This window comes from Xenopus laevis, chromosome 4S (genome assembly GCF_017654675.1).
Source record: "Xenopus laevis strain J_2021 chromosome 4S, Xenopus_laevis_v10.1, whole genome shotgun sequence".
Classification (NCBI taxonomy): domain Eukaryota; kingdom Metazoa; phylum Chordata; class Amphibia; order Anura; family Pipidae; genus Xenopus; species Xenopus laevis.
In genome coordinates, this window is record NC_054378.1 from 87062591 (window position 1) to 87080734 (window position 18144).

An 18144-nucleotide genomic window follows, 5' to 3' on the forward strand; every position below is an offset into this window, starting at 1 on the left:
AGGGCAAAGCACTGTACAGCAAAACAATAAATTAGTAGTAACAAACAAGGTGTCATTGAAATAAAAAGTAACAATTAGTGCATTATTAGAAACACAATTCACATAAATATAAAAAATATAATTACAATACAGATTAAGTGCTCAGTGTCAAGGAAACAAAAGGCTAGAGGACCCTACCCCGTAGGGCTTACAGTCGGAAGGTCGGTATTTTTTTCCAGAAAAGGTGGCAACCCTAGCTGGCACAGGTACAGATTGGTCCAATCTGAGGGATTGACTGCAGACCCGCGCGGTACAGGTACAAATGGGGCATGATAGGTGATGGTACAGGTGGCAACATGATGGCTGCTGGCACAGGGGGCAATATGTATGGTAAGGTGGGAAATAGTAATGCAGGACAGGGTGGGGGGCACTGATTGATGCCTTGCCTAGGGTGCCAAAATTCCTTGGTCCGGCCCTGGCGGAGGGTGGAGTAAAGAGGAGCGGATATCACATAGCGTGTTTACTTTGCTAATGTCCTAAAGTGGCCACCGTATAACGTGCCGCCTTTTTCTCTTCAAGTAGCCGCCCACGTATTTAATTCTTCAGTGTCACTGCATGCCACGCAGCACAGGAAAAGGGGCGGGCTGTACTGTTCACTAACAATAGGAAACGATCAAATGATGTCATAAGACTCTAGCCTATAACAGGGCTGATTTACGGCCAAGCCCATTACTACGTGAGTTCTACGTGTCATGAGGGCTGAACCGAAAGCGCCAATCCCAACGTCACTAAAATGCTATCGCAACCCACCTGGTGTCGGTGTTTATGGGCGGTGCCAAGAGCTGACTCTATAATAGAGCCAAGAAGGCAGTGGGCGTGTCAGTGTGTCCGGCTTTGGTGGGTAAGTATTAGCTGTAAGAACTGTAGTCTCCAAAGCGTGGTGTAATGTAACAATGATTCTAATCATGTTCGGACAGTTTTGGAATATACCAACAGGGGGGGGGGGGCAGAATTAATAGACTGTTCTGTTTGAGTGACTTTAATATTGTACCTTTGCTTCAGGCGTTTCCTTATTGGGAAAGAACATAAACTTGCAGGGCGAGTTGCAGTGTGAGGTCCCAAATAATAGCAGTCTGTTCTTAGACATTCAGCAAAACTTCAGAGATACTGCCTATTATAGGTCCATGGGTGACATCTGTAAGGAGTCCCCAGCCCAGACCCAGAAGGGCACCTTGGCAGGAGGAATTATGCACTTTGGCAAAAATAATATAAATGCAAGTTATACACTAAATGGCAGTGTGTTGGGAGTTTCCTTAAATGAGAAGGATCTAGGGGTCTTTGTAGATAACACGTTGTCTAATTCTGGGCAGTGTCATTCTGTGGTTACTAAAGCAAATAAAGTTCTGTCTTGCATAAAAAAGGGCATTAACTCAAGGGATGAAAACATAATTATGCCTCTTTATAGGTCCCTGGTGAGGCCTCATCTGGAGTATGCAGTGCAGTTTTGGACTCCAGTCCTTAAGAGGGATATAAATGAGCTGGAGAGAGTGCAGAGACGTGCAACTAAATTGGTTAGAGGGATGGAAGACTTAAATTATGAGGGTAGACTGTCAAGGTTGGGGTTGTTTTCTCTGGAAAATAAGGCGCTTGCGAGGGGACATGATTACACTTTACAAGTACATTAGAGGACATTATAGACAAATAGCAGGGGACCTTTTTACCCATAAAGTGGATCACCGTACCAGAGGCCACCCCTTTAGACCAGAAGAAAAGAACTTTCATTTGAAGCAACGTAGGGGGTTCTTCACAGTCAGGACAGTGAGGTTGTGGAATGCACTGCCGGGTGATGTGATGGCTGATTCAGTTAATGCCTTTAAGAATGGCTTGGATGATTTTTTGGACAGACATAATATCAAAGGCTATTGTGATACTAAGTTCTATAGTTAGTATAGATATGGGTATATAGAATTTGTGTGAAAGTAGGGAGGGGTGTGTGTATGGATACTGGGTTTTCATTTGGAGGGGTTGGACTTGATGGACTTTGTCTTTTTTCAACCCGGTATAACTATGTAACTAACTATGTAATTTAAAGGTCCTCAGACTTATTATTTGTTGTTGCATATGATAATAGATGTCTTCAGTATATGCATCCACTAAATTGCATCTTCCGCCATCCAGTGAAGAGCCAGAGAGGATGTGGGACTTATAGTTCAGCCAGACTGTGTAGGGAAGAAGCACACCACATTTTCTGGCAAAGCCTTTATGTCATTTTATTTGCAGAAATTTGAAGCACAAGCTTTCAGGGAGGAAGGGTTGGTCCCCGAAAGCTTCAAATTTCTGCAAATAAAATGACATAAAAAAGGCTTTGCCAGAAAATTTGGTGTGCTTTTTTTCCTACACGGTCTGGATGACATAATTGACTTGGAAGCAGCTTGGGATACAAATGCACCCTGAAGTGATAAGTAAGTGTTGTGCTGCAAGAAATAGTTGTTGCTGGACTTGTAATTCAGTAACAGGCAGAGGTTTCAGTTTGGATATTCCTGAATACTGATTTATTTATCTACCCCCACCTAGTACATTACCATGGTTGTGGGTGCTGGAGCAATGAGTGAATTAGGAATGCTAGAGAGAAGGGGATGCAGAAAGGGAGAAGGACTGTTGGAAAATGGAGAGATGGGAAGCGATACTGGATGATGATGGTTTCCAGGTCAGGGCATACTTCCTAACTTTAACCTTTAAAACAGTCCACCTCTAAGAAAGGAACTATGCACAGTGCACTGAAATCTCTGTAGTGCCAAATCATTCATTCATTGAGACATCATTTTTAAAAAGAGTAGCATTACATGTTAAAGTTGTAGGGGGAAAGAAAGAAAGAGAATATACAGCTAAAAAAGGATGCATAAGAATTAAATTAAATAAGATCAGGATGCAGAAAGGAAGTATATTACACAAGGCATTTTGTTTTGATTTTATTGGAATGGGAAACCCATGCAGTTGTCTCTGCTAACTCTACATTGTGGATACTACAAAAGATGGTATGGCACACCTTCATCACTGTTATAAGAAAACACAGATGGCCATGTTTCCCAAAAAAAACAGTTGTGTAGGAATGCCAGTTTTATTCATGTTTGGTCACTTGCCTTTGCCTGGAATAAGTGATTTATATATGTAGCTAAATAAACAGTGATCAAGACTGTTTGGTGAATTTCTTTATCAGTACAAATTGCAGTTCACATTTGTAAGCAAATCATATGGCCTGCCTGTGCTTGTTGATAAAAATTGCTGACAAAAATGTTTGGGTTAGTTAGAACAAAAGATAATTGTCAAACATTAATTTTCCCTGTTATAGGTATGTAATGATTTGAAACTTGATTTCAGTAAGTGTGATCATGTTTTGCAGATATGCGGCACAGTATGGATGTGGCTGTTGTTCGTCAGCACCTGTCTGAAGCAGGTCAGAGCCACGTGTTACAGTTCTGGGATAAGCTATCCTCGGACCAGCGCAGCAGTCTTTTAGAAGAGCTTCAAGGTTTAGACTTCCTGGAGCTAAATGGCTTCTTCAAACGGGCAATGGCAGGATTTTCAGCCTCCTCTTCCCAAGAGAAAGTAGATACTAGAATGGAGGCTGTGCCTCGGGAGGTTCTTGGCAGTGTGACACGGGACAAGGAGCATCTGCGAGAATGGGAGGCACAAGGTAAATAACAGCATTTAACTGAAGCAACCAAATGAAACCAAGGAGCATATCTAATAAGACAAAAAGTGGTCAGTGAGCTGTTTGGTTCTGTAATCATTGTGGGTCACTGCCCTAAATCTAAACTTGTATTGATTGCAGCACTTCGTATAAAGGCATCGTTGTATTATTACAAACAAAATTGGTGTGGGACCCTACATAACTATGTTTACATACAGGCATGGGACCTATTATTCAGAATGATTGGAACCTGGGGCTTTCCAGATAACAGGTCTTTCCGTGATTTGGATCTTCACACATTAGGACTACTCTAAAATCACGTAAACATTAAATAAACCCACTAGGCTGGTTTTGCTTCCAATCAGGATTCATTCTATTTTAACGGGTTTCCGGATAACGGATCCCATACCTGTAGTGTAGTGTGAGCTGAACTAGTCATAGTTGACTAGGCCAAGAAGAAAACCAAGCTGTCAGGTGACCACATTCAGCATATGTAATGGGTTCCATTTCTGTGTAACAATACAAATAATTTGTTGTGGGCTAGTTGGTCATAAGGTTGTGCATGAGTGGAGCTAGTCACATGTGGCCAGCTTTAGGAAGCCTATGGTATTGAAACTTGAGACCACACACAACTGTCTTTTTTTTAAAAGGCGGGGAGTTGTTAGGACAAAGGTGAATATAAGATTATCCCTATGTCAACAAAGACAGTGACTTAATATTTACTGAACAATCAAAAGTGACGCAAGTGCTTTTAACAGATTTTAAAGGAACGGCTTTGGCAACCAAATTGTAGTGTTAAAGGTAAGTCCACAAAGGGCGTTTTGGGGAGATTTGGTCGCCTTTCGACTAATCGCCTCTTTTTTGCGGCGACCAATCTCCCCAAACGCCTTCCCTGAATCTGCGCCGGCTAAAATGAAAAACCGACGAGGAAAGACCAGATGGTTGTAGAATATCTTTATCTGCAACTTATTAGGCCAATGGCACATGGGATATTTTGTGATCTGAGATTAATCTTAGCTTCCGTAGGAGACAAAATATCACTTGTTTCTTTCCACCGCCTAACATGCAGATAGCCAGTAAGGAAACATATGTTGCATTAAGTTGCCTACATACAGAGTGGATTTTGGCAAAGTATGCGTTTTCATAGATGCAAAGACCAACAAAAAGCCTGCTGTGCCACTGGCATAATCAGTGATGGGAGAAAGCAGAAAATGAGCTGCAAGGGGTCACACTGAACGATGCAGCTAAAAGCTAGCAGATTCTTTTTGATGTGATAAAGGAGAAAGAGTTGTACTTGCTAGTCTATCAATCATTATTGTTCTTTATACTTCCTTATTCCTGTTTCCCACAATTCAGTTATCCACGTGAGTTTACAGAAGATAATTTGTATTATTTTCTTAACAAATATTCCATTAGCCAGGAGCCTGGATCTATTTGTATAATCCTTTCCAACTGTGTGTTTGTCTATCGCCTACCCTATATTGTAAATAGAATTCCTTGATCAGATTACATTTGCTTAATTATGATTGTCAGACAGTCTCCAGCCTAACTGAAAGTTTATATACACAAGTCTTTATTTATCCTGTGGGTTTTTTTTTTAACCTACCTTCCTTCCACAGATATGCCCTTTAAAGGGAATTATACCTGTTTTTCCACATAAGTTCAGTGACTAGGGTTTGTGCTGAACATACATTTTGTCTACTGATTTTAGATCATTAAATTATCAGTATACAACCTTCACTTTCCATTGTGACGTTTTTATTTTTAGTTGGGGTTCATTATGGGGGGGGGGGTAATCAGTGCAATGGTAATCTATCTCACAAGGACCAAACATGGGGTAGATTCAGTCTCCCTTTCTGCCTTTTTCAGCTCAAGAAATGACAAAAACCCATACGTTTTCTGTGAGTGTAAAACAATGGGCAAAAAGTATGTTGAGTACAAGCCCTATTTATTGCACTAATGTTGAACAATGATGTATACCGGCTCTTTAAAGCTCATGGCACATGGGGGAATTTCCCATTCGTGGAAAATCTGTTCTACCTGTAGGTGAACAATTGGCTGATAATACCATTATTTCTGTTTAAAAAAAAAAAAAATCAGTAGTATAATCATGCAAAGTTGCCTTGGAAGAAAACTTTGCTTAATTGCCAAACTCATGCTTTTTACCGGTGAAGCTTCTATTGGCTTTGGCGAAAGGAATTTCATCTAATTTGTTACTCTGGGGTAGCCTAGATTTCCCAGAGGTGACAGATCACCCCATGTGCTATAACCCAAGGGATATTTCATCTTTTTTGCATGTTATAGAATATTCTATCTCTATTTTTTTAATAGTTTTTGAATTATTTGGCCTATGGCACCCAGAGTCTTCCTATGGCACCCAGCTGGTGGATCACACCCATCCCATGAGGATAGTGACAGGAATAAATGTGATCTACTTGTCACTGTGCAGATGGAGCTTATTTCGTACAGATAATGCTAACACAAGCTAACACTAGCCTAAATCATTTCAGTTTATTTTCTGAATCAGGAGCCACATATTAATCTCTAATTACACACACAGGCAGATGGGGGCTGGATCAGCCTTTTCACCACCAACATTTTCACTCTAGCAGAGAAACTGCACATGTGTCATAGGCCTTTCCAGCCTTTAATTAGGGGCCAATGGCCGTGACTATTACTGCATTTTTGCCTGGTTGCTAGGGTAATTAAACCATAGCAACTAGATGCTAGCTGGTTAGTTAAAACGGAAAAAAAACCCCACAAAAAAATTAACTTTTGAAAATCACCATTAAACTATTTCACTGGAAAGTACACGAGCAGGCAGATTCTAGTACTAATATGATAAATGTTTTACTGGTGGTGATTCATACATGCACCAATGGAAAAGTATTTCCCTAGCAGAGCAGGTAATAGATGTTGCATCATTGCCACAGTCACACATTGTACCTTTTTCAGAAAACACATAAACTGTGTTGAGCCTACAAACCATCTTAAGTTTATTCTTTTGTAAGCTCCCCAACGGCAATTGTAAAAGTAATGTGTGGCTGTTTTTTATTCTTTTCCAGGTCTTTTGGAAATCTCTCACGGTAAAGTAGCTGTACTACTGCTAGCTGGGGGGCAAGGAACACGATTGGGGGTATCCTATCCTAAAGGAATGTATGATGTCGGACTGCCCTCTCATAAAAGCCTTTACCAAATACAAGCTGAGCGTATTCTGAAACTACAAAGGTTGGCAAAAGAGCTGCATGGTCTAGAATGCACCATTCCCTGGTGAGACAATTTGTTTTTTTTTTACCTCATTCAATAAAAGCATAAAAGATGGCTAACAATGTAACTTAGTTGACCAAGCTATTCTGTTTCCTATCCTCATTTTGATCAAATGTTATAATAGTCTTTATAGTGCAGGGATCCCCAACCTTTTTTACCCACGAGCCACATGCAAATGTAAAAAGAGTTGGGGAGCAACACAAGCATAAAAAAGTCCCTTGGGGTGCCAAATAAGGGCTGTGATTGGCTATTTGGTAGCTCCTTTGTGGACTGGCAGCCTACAGGAGGCTCTACTTGGCAATATACTTAGTTTTTATGCAATTAAAACTTACTTCAAAGCCTGGAATTCAAAAATAATCGCCTACTTTGAGGACACTGGGAGCAACATCCAAGGGGTTGGAGAGCAACATGTTGCTCACAAGCTACTGGTTGGGGATCACTGCTATAGTGTATTTATGTTCTTGGCAATGAAAAACAAATGAGAATTCATAAATTCATTGTTTCCTTGCAGGTACATCATGACCAGTGGACGCACTATGGAGTCTACTCGTGAATTCTTCCAGAAACATCACTATTTTGGGCTTCGTAAAGAGCATGTAATTCTATTTCAACAAGGCATGCTGCCAGCCATGAGCTTTGATGGCAAACTCCTTTTAGAAGACCAGGACAAGCTCTGCATGGCTCCAGGTTATTAACACAATGGTATCTCAACATTTGTTTTTCCATGTGTCTGTTACTGTTACAATAACCAGTATGCTCTTTTATGTTCAGATGGAAATGGTGGGCTATACAGAGCACTTGGTGCACATGGTGTGCTGAAGGACATGGAGCGGAGAGGAGTGGAGTATATACATGTATACTGTGTAGACAACATTTTGGTGAAAGTGGCAGATCCTGTTTTTATTGGGTTTTGTGTGAAGAAGGAGGCAGACTGTGGGGCCAAGGTAAAAAAATTAATCAGAAAGCAATTTACCTGTACAAGGAAATGTTCTCCTTTGTCAGGTTGTTAACACTTGACATTGTTTCAAGCTATAAAATGCTTGTAATAATATTCGTTATCTTCCCAGAGTGCTCAGATATAAAACATCTTTTGTATGACTCATTGTGTTTAAGGGTTAGTTCACACGAGGAGATTCGGGGAGATTTTGTCGCCTGGCGACTAACCGCCTCGTATTCTGAGCGTCAATCTCCCCGAACTGCCTCAGTGTGTTTTCCCATAGGCTATAATGAATACAATGGATACAATTACCTAAACATTAGCAATAGTTTTGTGTTAACTAAACAAGCAGGTGAATATTGTGATTTGGGTATGTAAAAGGCCAAGTACAATTGTTCAGATGTGAAAAGTAGGGAGGAATAACAAACCCCCCCAAATGACCATGCATTCTCAGCCAAACTGTCTGAATGCATGCAGGAATTTGGCTTAACGCAAAAAGCAGAAATCCTTTGAACGGTAAAGGCTTTATTTCTATCTATAGGTAGTGGAGAAGATGAATCCAACAGAACCCGTGGGTGTTGTGTGCCGTGTGGATGGTGTGTACCAAGTGGTGGAGTACAGTGAGATTACACTGGCAACGGCACAGGCTCGCAGTGCAGATGGACATCTAATGTACAATGCAGGAAATATTGCCAACCACTTTTTCACACGACCGTTTCTTCAGGAGGTTGTGGAGTAAGAACTCTTGCTTTAGTAAATGTGTTCAAAAGTATTTTGATTTGTTGGAGTTAGGTTGAAGGGGGAATGCAAAAGTCTGGTTAAAAAGGGTTGCACTGTTCTTGCACTTTTTTCTTCTTCAGATAAATAGAGTGGAAACATAACATGACAGTGTGACAGTCTGTGTGTACTTGCAAGTTTTAACTTCCAAATCACTGTGCTTTTGTATGTAAACCTTTAGCTGTAAAGCACAGATATAGCCTTTCCCCAGCAGCGTTTGAGAGTTTCTCATAAGATACTTTGCATTTAGTTGCACCCTTAACTGCAGCCAAAGGGAGTTTGTCAAGTATTCCTAAGGTGGCCATACTGCTGCTGTGCAGATGCTGCCCCCCCCCCCCCGTTCTCCTGCTCTCCGCTTAAAAATCAGCGTCGGAGTGGCTCATAGGGGGGCAGCACTGATGTAATGAGCGCAATAGTGCTCTCTGCACTAGTGGAGCCGAATTTACAGGTTAAAACCCAGAAATTTGTCTCTTAAAGAAGAACTATCGCGAAATGAAAATTTAATATAAGGGTCATCCTGAAATAAGAAACGTTATAATTACAATTAATTAAAAATTCTGCATCGTTTCTGAAATAATCAAGTTTATCTTGACGGTTAGATCCAATATATCTTATAGGGAGGGCTTCTTTTTCTAGCAGATGAATTGGAACTCATTCAAATAAAGGATTCCAGTACAAACAAAATCCAACAAAATAACTGCCTTTTGCATAAATTCTACATGTAGAGAGACATGATGTCTGTGATTCTAATAGTTAGCTCTAATGCATCTTCTAGGCAAAAGGAAGCCCCCCTATACGATATAACTGTCTGATTATCTGACACCCAACTACTGCATAAAGGGAGAATGAAGAGAAACGGATGATGAGAGAGGGGTAGTGAAGATAAACTTGATTATTTCAGAAACTGTACAGAATTTTTTATTGTATTTAGAAAGCTTCTTATTTCAGTATGATGAAGCTTATATTAAATTTTCACAATAGTTCCCCTTAATCAGGTTTTTTGCCGCCCCACATACACAGGGCAATAAAAGCTCCTTCTGGCCAAGTCTATAGCTTATTGGCCCATGTATGGGAACTTCGAATAGTCCTGCTCGACAGGAAATTGCCTAGATGTTGTTTGGGCAGGTCTAAAAACAAAAAAACCCATTAGAATGTGGACTGCATTGGATCATGTGGTCCTCTCCCAGTGGCCTGCATTCTCATTGTTGTGATCACTCAGGCCAAACGATCAGATAATTTTGATATTGCCAATATTGGGAAAAGATCTGCTCGTTGGGTGACCTCGCCAAACCAGCAGATCTTTAATTGTATGGCCCATCTTAGTGAAAGCCTCAAATCTGTCCTGGGGAGCACTGATAGTTTTGCTTTCTAATGTTGTGCTTTCTTTATAATTTTTATAGAGTCTATGAACCTCAATTGCAGCATCATGTGGCACTGAAGAAAATTCCATATGTGGACACACAGGGTGTGCGTATTCATCCAGAAAAACCAAATGGGATAAAAATGGAGAAATTTGTTTTTGATATTTTCCAGTTTGCCAAGTAAGTGTTTAATAAAAAAAAAAGTTGTGCTTTTTTTTTTTTTTTTTTTTTAATCCGTTCTACATTTTCAGTAAAATCATATCCACTTTTTTCCCACATTTAGAAAATTTGTAGTTTTTGAGGTATTGCGAGAGGAGGAGTTTTCACCTCTGAAAAATGCAGACAGTCAGAATGGAAAGGACAATCCAACTACAGCCCGCCATGCCCTTATGTCCCTTCATCACTGCTGGGTGCTCAATGCTGGGGGACACTTTGTGGATGAGAATGGCTCAAGGATTCCAGCCATCCCTCTGTAAGTAACTGGTATCCTGGAGAAGATTCAAAGTCAGATAAAATATGGCATATAATAGTTTGTATATGGATATGAAGCACAGTTAGTGAGAAAGTTAGTTGTATTTTCTGTGCATAGTTTTCATAGCCATTAGATGGCAGGAACAGAGTATTCCTGCAATGTAGAAAAAATTTGTCTTTAGGTGTGACTTGGAATGTAAGCTTTGGAATAACTAAATTACTTATTAAGCGAATATTACCCATATACTCTATTTTAACGCTATGTATATGAACACATGGATTTTAACACTAATATTTTGCATTGTCCTTTCATTTTATCTTCACCCTTTTTTGTACTTCAACCTACCTGGGTAGTTATTGGCTTGCCAAAATTTTATTAGGGATGGTTCCTCTGTGCCAAAAGACTTTGTACCCAAAGCTCTTCTCAATTATTTAAAATGCAGTGAAGGTTTTTAATACAAATATTTATCAAAAAATGACTTTACAAAATGACTGGCCAGTATATCCTGAAGCTGTTCTAAGGGCTTTACCTAAAATCCTATATTCATCCTCTTTAGCTGAATGAAAATTCTATTTGTGGTGTTTGGTGTGACTTCTTTCAAAAAAATACTCAGACAAAAGGCTGAGAATACTTTCTAACACAAGACAGATAATCACAGTTGTTATGGCTCATGTAAGTGGACATCATGTGTGTCTGCATCTTCAGAGTAACATCTTACCTGTGTGATAGCAAAGCCATTTTCACTGGCATTTCTTAAAAATGTGTATTTGTCTTGGGAGTTTTTGTATCATTTGTCCACAGGTTAATTTAATCACAGCTAATCCCTTTCCACCATATTAGTATAAGGAATGATCACTCTAGAACTGGAAGATGTCAAAGAAAATTGTGGCAATTGAAACACACCATTTTCCATTGCCCTCCAATTATTCCGTTTTAGTAGGATAAAAAAAAATTCAATTCACACTTTTATGACATTTTTATCTTCAAAACAGCCAAAGCAATGGAGTGTGTGGAGCAGCACAGGACCATGCAGAGAAAAAGTAAATATGTTTGGTACAGGTTCTGTCCTACTGTCTGCTCCTGACGGTGGAGGGGAATAAAATTAATCTTGCTTTTACCTTTTTGACCATTTGCCCTGCATTGCATGCCTTTGTATTAACTAACTTTTCTTCTCAGGCTGAACATCTTAAAAAAAAAAAAAAAAATCTCTCAAAAGGCTGTAGAAAAGGTTTTCACAGTTGGTACTAAATTAAAGTTGGGAATTAAAAAATGTATGAATTCGTTTTAGGTTAGCAACACACATTATCATATATAATCTAAAAATAATTTGTTTACAACACAGTATGGTTAGATATGAATACACCTGAGCTGCTGCTTGGCCTTGACAAACTCATTCTTCATAAACACTGCCCCTTGATATTCTTGATGGCTTATAAAATCTTTTTTCAGTCTGTAATATGTTACACCCGAGCAAGCTAGGGTGTAACCTATTACTCGCATATTACTAGAAATTTGTTCTCTTGTGACTGAAAAACATTTGTGTAACCCTTTTCTAATTTGCTTGTATACACTAGAAGGACATGCCAAACATGCCTTAGATTTGCATGTAATGCAGTGTAATATTATTTCAGCATATGCATAGATTGCTTGTAGGGAGAAGGAGGGGCTTTATCCACAGATATTTAGTACAAGCAATTGCAGTTGACATGCCAGGAAATATTCATATTCTTTCTCACATTAGGTTCAATCTAAAATGTAAAGGCTGCTCGGTAGAACTTGGTACCGCATGGTTACAGCTTCCACTGCAGCTTGTCCCTAATAAAACATGGATGGATTAGCAGTGAATAGCAGTTCTGTGCCACTTATGTAATTTCATCAGACATGGTTGGATCAGGCCATATTAATCACTGACAAAGTGAAAATCTTTCATTTAAAGGGAACTATCACGAATACTGTAATAAGAAACTTTCTAAATACAAATCAATTAAATATTTTGTGTTGTTTCTGAAATAATCAAGTTTATCTTCACTATCCCTCTCTCAGCATCTGTTTCTCTTCATTCTGTCTTCTTGAAGGAGCTGGTGTCAGATATTCATTGACAGTTAGATCCAATATATCTTATGGGGGGGGCTCTCTTTCCTAGCAGATGTATTAGAGCTCACTCAAATAACTGATTCCAGTACAAACAAAATCTAACAAAATAACTGCCTTTTGCACAAGTTCTGCATGTAGAGAGACATGATGTCTGGTGATTTTAATAGAGTGAGCTCTAATACATCTTCTAGGCAAAAGGAGCCCCCCTATAAGATGTATAGGATCTAACTGTCAATGATTATCTGACACCCAACTCCTGCATGAAGACAGAATGAAGAGAAACCGATGCTGAGAGAGGAATAGGAAGATAAAATTGATTATTTCAGAAACAGTACAATATTTTTAATTATATTTAGAAAGCTTCTTATTTCAGTATGCCGAAGCTTAAATTCAATTTTCATTTTAGAGTTCCTCTTTAACCGGGAGACATTGCATAGTAATTGTAAGTCTCAAGTGATCTTTTCTTTTTCTGGCTGTACTCTCTACCCTTATTTTGCACTTTACTCTGCCTATAAATGTACATTTATTTTTTATAGGTGTTATCTGACTTTTCTTTCTGTTTTCTTTCCTCTCCAGTATGAAGGATGTTGGCGACTTGCCAATTCAGTGCGAAATATCCCCTTTGACTTCCTATGCTGGCGAGGTAAGGTCTTAATCCAAATGAAAGTGTAAGAATTCGTATTGGGGTCTTGGGGCATATAATGCCAACTGGTTTCTTTTTACACTTAACGCTTTCTGAATATAGGCTCTGTATTTTGAGAACAGTGATTGAGCATAGCATAAACAGCATCACCTCTGCTTTAATCATTGTATTCCTGGCATGGCACAACAATGAAATGTAAAACAGTGGCACTCCTACCAGGCTGTCACTATTTTCCATAGTGATCTTTGGGAAAAAAAATCAGGTCAATCCCCCATTTGTAATAAAAGGAACTAAGTTTGCCCAGGAGCAGTAACCTATAGCAACCAATAAGATGTTTGCGTTTGATTCCATAGGCTTCTCTGTAGCTCACCCTTGGATTAAATATTGTTCATCCCACAGGGTATCCTGTGCCGATATCCCAAAGTAGATAATCAAAGAGGTTGTAGATGCAGGATGCATCCAGGCAGATGTTTTAAAGCTGCAAAATTCCTTAATAAAGGAAGTGTATCCCACAACATGTTTCGGGCGAAGATGCACTTCCTTAATAAAGGAATTTTGTTGCTTTAAAACATCTGCCTGGATATATCCTGGATCTACAACCGCTTTGAAGATGTTTGCTTTTGAACAGGTGACCAGTAAATTCTACTGTGATTGGTTGTTATTGGTTACTGCTCCTGGGCAAACTTAGTGTCTTTAATGACAACCCCCAAAGTACTTTACCCCTCTGGCCTTACCTATAGAAGTAGAGCAACAGTTAATTATGCTCAAAGCCTTTAGGCGAGCAAAAAAAAGCAGCATTGTAAATTATACCACATTTATTTCCTTGCAAAGAAACTGCAGATTCCAGGGATTGGCTTTCATGAGAAAATTGTGGTGTGTTTTTGCTACTACAGTAAATAAATATTGTAACCTTTTAATAGAGGAGGAACATAACAAATACAAATGCTACTGGATTATGTTTAAACCAAAAAAAATTACGTTTTTTTATAGTAATTGGAATATAATGTACAGTTGGCCTACACTGGTAAAACTAATCTTCAGAAACACTACTGTTGTGTATATATAAAAAACTGCTGTGTATCAATGGAGGCAATATAAATAAGGCTAAATAGCACAGGTTACATAGCTGATAACAGATAATCTCTAAAGAACACCATAATATTCTACAGCGCTTATCTGCTATTTAAACTGAGACTTTTACTTCTTTTAATGGCTGCCCCCAAGGCTACACAGCAGCTTATTTAAATACTGCTATATATCTATCTATAGTAGTGTTTCTGAAGCAATCACCAGTTTTGTCAGTGCAAGGCAACAGTATATTATTTGTAAATTACTTTTAAGGGGTGGTTTACCGTTGAGCTAACTTTTATTATGTTATAGAATGGCTATGGGACATAACTGTTCTGTGAGTTTGCAATTGATCCTTAGCAGGCAGCTCACATTCAAAAGCAAACAGTTATGACCCATGTGCCCCTCCCTCAAGTCACTGATTGGTGGAAACCAAGAGAGTTGAAAAGCAGGAAGTAGTGTTCTGTTCTGTTAGACATCCAGTCACTCCAGCCTTTATACGTTGCATTTTTGGCTAACTAACTATATTAGAAACCTTTTTTTTTATTTTGCACAGCCTATCTGTTTAGCCAGTGTTTATTTTTATACTGCACAATTCCTTTAAAATAAATGCTCTGCACATTTATTGTTAGTTACTTTTTATTACTCATCTTTCTATTCAGGCCCTCTACTATTCATATTCCAGTTTCTCCTTTAAAACAATGCATGGTTGCTAGGGTCATTCAGACCCTAGTAACCAGATGGCTGAAACTACAAACTGATTAAAAAGCTTCTGAATAAAAAACAACAAATAATAAAAAATTAAAACCAATTGCAAATTGTCTCAGAATATCATCCTAAAAGTTCATATAAAGGTGAACAACCCCTTGTTATAAATGTTTCTGTCTTCTGTTGCTTTGTCTCTGCTAGATAGATAGATAGATAGATAGATAGATAGATAGATAGATAGATAGATAGATAGATAGATAGATAGATAGATAGATAGATAGATATCCTTGTGGACATTCAACTAAAAAGCCACGGTCCTCATTTATAAAATAATGTTCTCTTTACTTTAGTTCAGCAGTAGCAATACGCAAAATTTTTCGCCAAATTTAAACTTGACACCCATAGACTCCAATGGGTAAAAAAACAAATGGGTTGTGTCACCAGTAGAATTCAGTGCTTTTGCAGAATTTGTTGCAGTTTCGCCCATTTTTGATGAAATGGGTCAGATTCTCCCATCACTATTGAGCAGGTCACTTTCTATTAGAACTAGGCCAATTTATTATCCCACTTCTCTTTTAAGAGCAAGGAAAGGAAAACATTAATGTGTCCAGCAAAACTCATATTAATTGACCTGCAATATGGGTGCCCAGCCCTCTACTTTGTGTCTCTTCCTATTTCATGTTACCTTCTCTTTTGTTGTTCTTTCCTTTTTTTATCTCTTTTCTTTTTACGTCCAATATTGCCACAAACATGTTTTAGTTACATTCTCGCCTAGTGAATAGTCACTATTTTATTGGATTCTTCTTACTAATATCTGTTTTTATTTCAGGGTCTGGAGCCTTATGTTCACAAACATGAATTTCATGCCCCTCTGATAATAGATGAGAATGGAGTTCACCAGCAGGTTATGAATGGCATCTGCTGTTAGAAACTGAGAGACCTAAAAGTGTCATACGTGATTTACTGGGAGTGGGTATATGAATTGTAAGGTACTAAAGGACAATGTTAATCACTGGGTTCTTCATCGTCATTCTTCTGCCACTACAGGAATGTGAAGGTTTTATTTGAAGCTGGTTTTACTTGCCAAAACATATGTAAGCAAATATAAATATTTATTGCATGTTCTCCATCTTAAAGCAAACATCTATTTTTTTAATATTGTACATAGTAAATACTCTTTTACATTTACAAAATATTTAAAATTTTAATGGTACTAGACAGTCTTTTACTTTCATCTGTACAAGGAATTTTTTTTATTATTATTTTTGAAAGGAATCGGCCGTTTTGAAGTTCAAAAAAATAAACATTTGATCAGTAATGTTATTAAACATCTGTTGTGAATCTTATTTATACCCAAAATGAGCAGTTCATTTTGGGTAATTGTCTACAACTGTTTTTGTACAGTGTCCCTCACAGGAGCTGGGGTGTCTGCTTGTGCTAAACAGGGAATCTTGGAAGAGGAAGAAATGGGGGAATTATAGCATTCTGCATAACAGGTTCCATACCTGTACCAAAATGCTAGACTCCCCCCCCCCCCATTTCTTTAATTAAATAACCCCAATAGAGTTGTTTATCCTCCAAATAATGATTAACATTATCTTGAAATCAAGTGCAAGCTGCTGTTGTATTATAACGGAGAATAGGGAATATTTAAAAAAAAAATTATAATGAATTATATAGGAGATGACCTTCCAGTAATTTGGAGCATTCTGGATATCCCATACCTGTATTTGCTTTTCCAAAATGGGGGCAGATTTACTAAAGGGCGAAGTGGCAAATGCTGGCAACAATTCGCTAGCAAAGGAGATAGACGCTAGCGTTCAGTCGCACTCAATCGCCATCGAAAATTCGCTCTGGCGAATGGACGTTACTCGGCAAATTCACTAAGATGCAGATTTTACTGAACGTTGGCTCTTTCGCCAGACTTGCCTTCGCCACCTCAGACCAGGTGAAGTGCATTGGAGTGCATAGATCTTTCTCATTCTTCTATTACTTTCATCATATTTTGTGAGTGGAAAAACGCTGGAGTCTTTTCCTTTTTTCAAAATGATAGCCTGCAAAAGTCCTTAAAATTTTTGTTGGGTAACCGTGTTCCCCCCATACATTTTCTAACATATGGAACATTAACTATACAGTGGGCTCATGTGTAGGGCATTTTAACAACTCTATTGACTTTATTAAGGTTCCCTGGACATGTCTAGTTATCAGTGTCAATGTAATGTATTAGATGTAACATGTAACAAAGAGGTCTATTCAACTTTATATTTGCAGCCGAATGCAAAGTAGCCTGAGTGCACGAGAATTTGTGTTAGGCAGAATTGAACGCTAGCGCATCTTTGATTTTATTTCCTCGAATTGCCAAAATAACGCTAGCGAAAAATTGTCATCAGCCAGGACGAAACTTTGCATTTTAGTAAATCAGAGTTGTCCCAGTGAATTTTCACCTGGCAAAGTGTTGCGATGGGAGCAAAGCCGTCTCTGGCGAATTTTTGCCACTTAGTAAATATACCCCATGGAATGACTTTTATCTGATGGTTGTATTTTCCACCAAGGAGGGATAAGCACTGACAAAACTTTTGTACTTTTTTTTTTTTTTTACTACTTTTTATACAGCAGGTTAATAGGCATAGGTTTAAAGCTAGTGCAGGTAAAATGTATTAAAATGACAAATTGAATAGTCTTAGTTGCAGTACCACTTCTTCCGCTGATCTTACAGCAGACACCCAATGAAAATCTAATGGAACAGCACCAGATCTGTGTAACAAATAAGACATTAGGGCTTATTTACAACAGACACAAGAGCATGCCCCTTAGTGCTCATTCATGCTTGACTTGTGGCAGGGCCAGTGGTCTTGATCTGCACCATGAACTAGATCAAAGTCCAGTGTGAGATGAAGGACAGGGTCTCATTGCAGCCTTAGCCCAAAACTGCTCCCTAGCTTGTGCATCTCAATGTGCTAGTTAGGGGTTAGGAACCACTACAGGGGATCATTTATAAACACTGGACAAATTTACCTTTGGGTAAACAGCCATTGGCTTTTTTCAGCTGCTGGTTAAACATTGAAAGCAAGAATTTTATTGTTTGCCATGAATTACACATTTGCCCTGTGTGTGTCTTCATCTCATCAACACAGCTCTGCTGAAGAT

The 18144-nt window shown here is 38.7% G+C and overlaps 1 protein-coding gene across 2 annotated transcripts; it reads left to right on the plus strand.

Moving 5' to 3' along the window:
• The first annotated feature begins 724 nt into the window (after positions 1–724).
• Positions 725–16320, plus strand: uap1.S (UDP-N-acetylglucosamine pyrophosphorylase 1 S homeolog). 2 transcript variants are annotated; one of them, XM_018259634.2, is made up of 11 exons: positions 729–880; positions 3380–3673; positions 6736–6940; positions 7449–7624; positions 7709–7881; positions 8416–8609; positions 10052–10192; positions 10296–10484; positions 11477–11524; positions 13155–13221; positions 15827–16320. In XM_018259634.2, the coding sequence occupies exons 2-11, from the start codon at positions 3382–3384 to the stop codon at positions 15923–15925; spliced, it is 1584 nt and encodes a 527-aa protein (XP_018115123.1). In that variant the 5' UTR covers positions 729–880; positions 3380–3381; the 3' UTR covers positions 15926–16320.
• The last annotated feature ends 1824 nt before the right edge of the window (positions 16321–18144 follow it).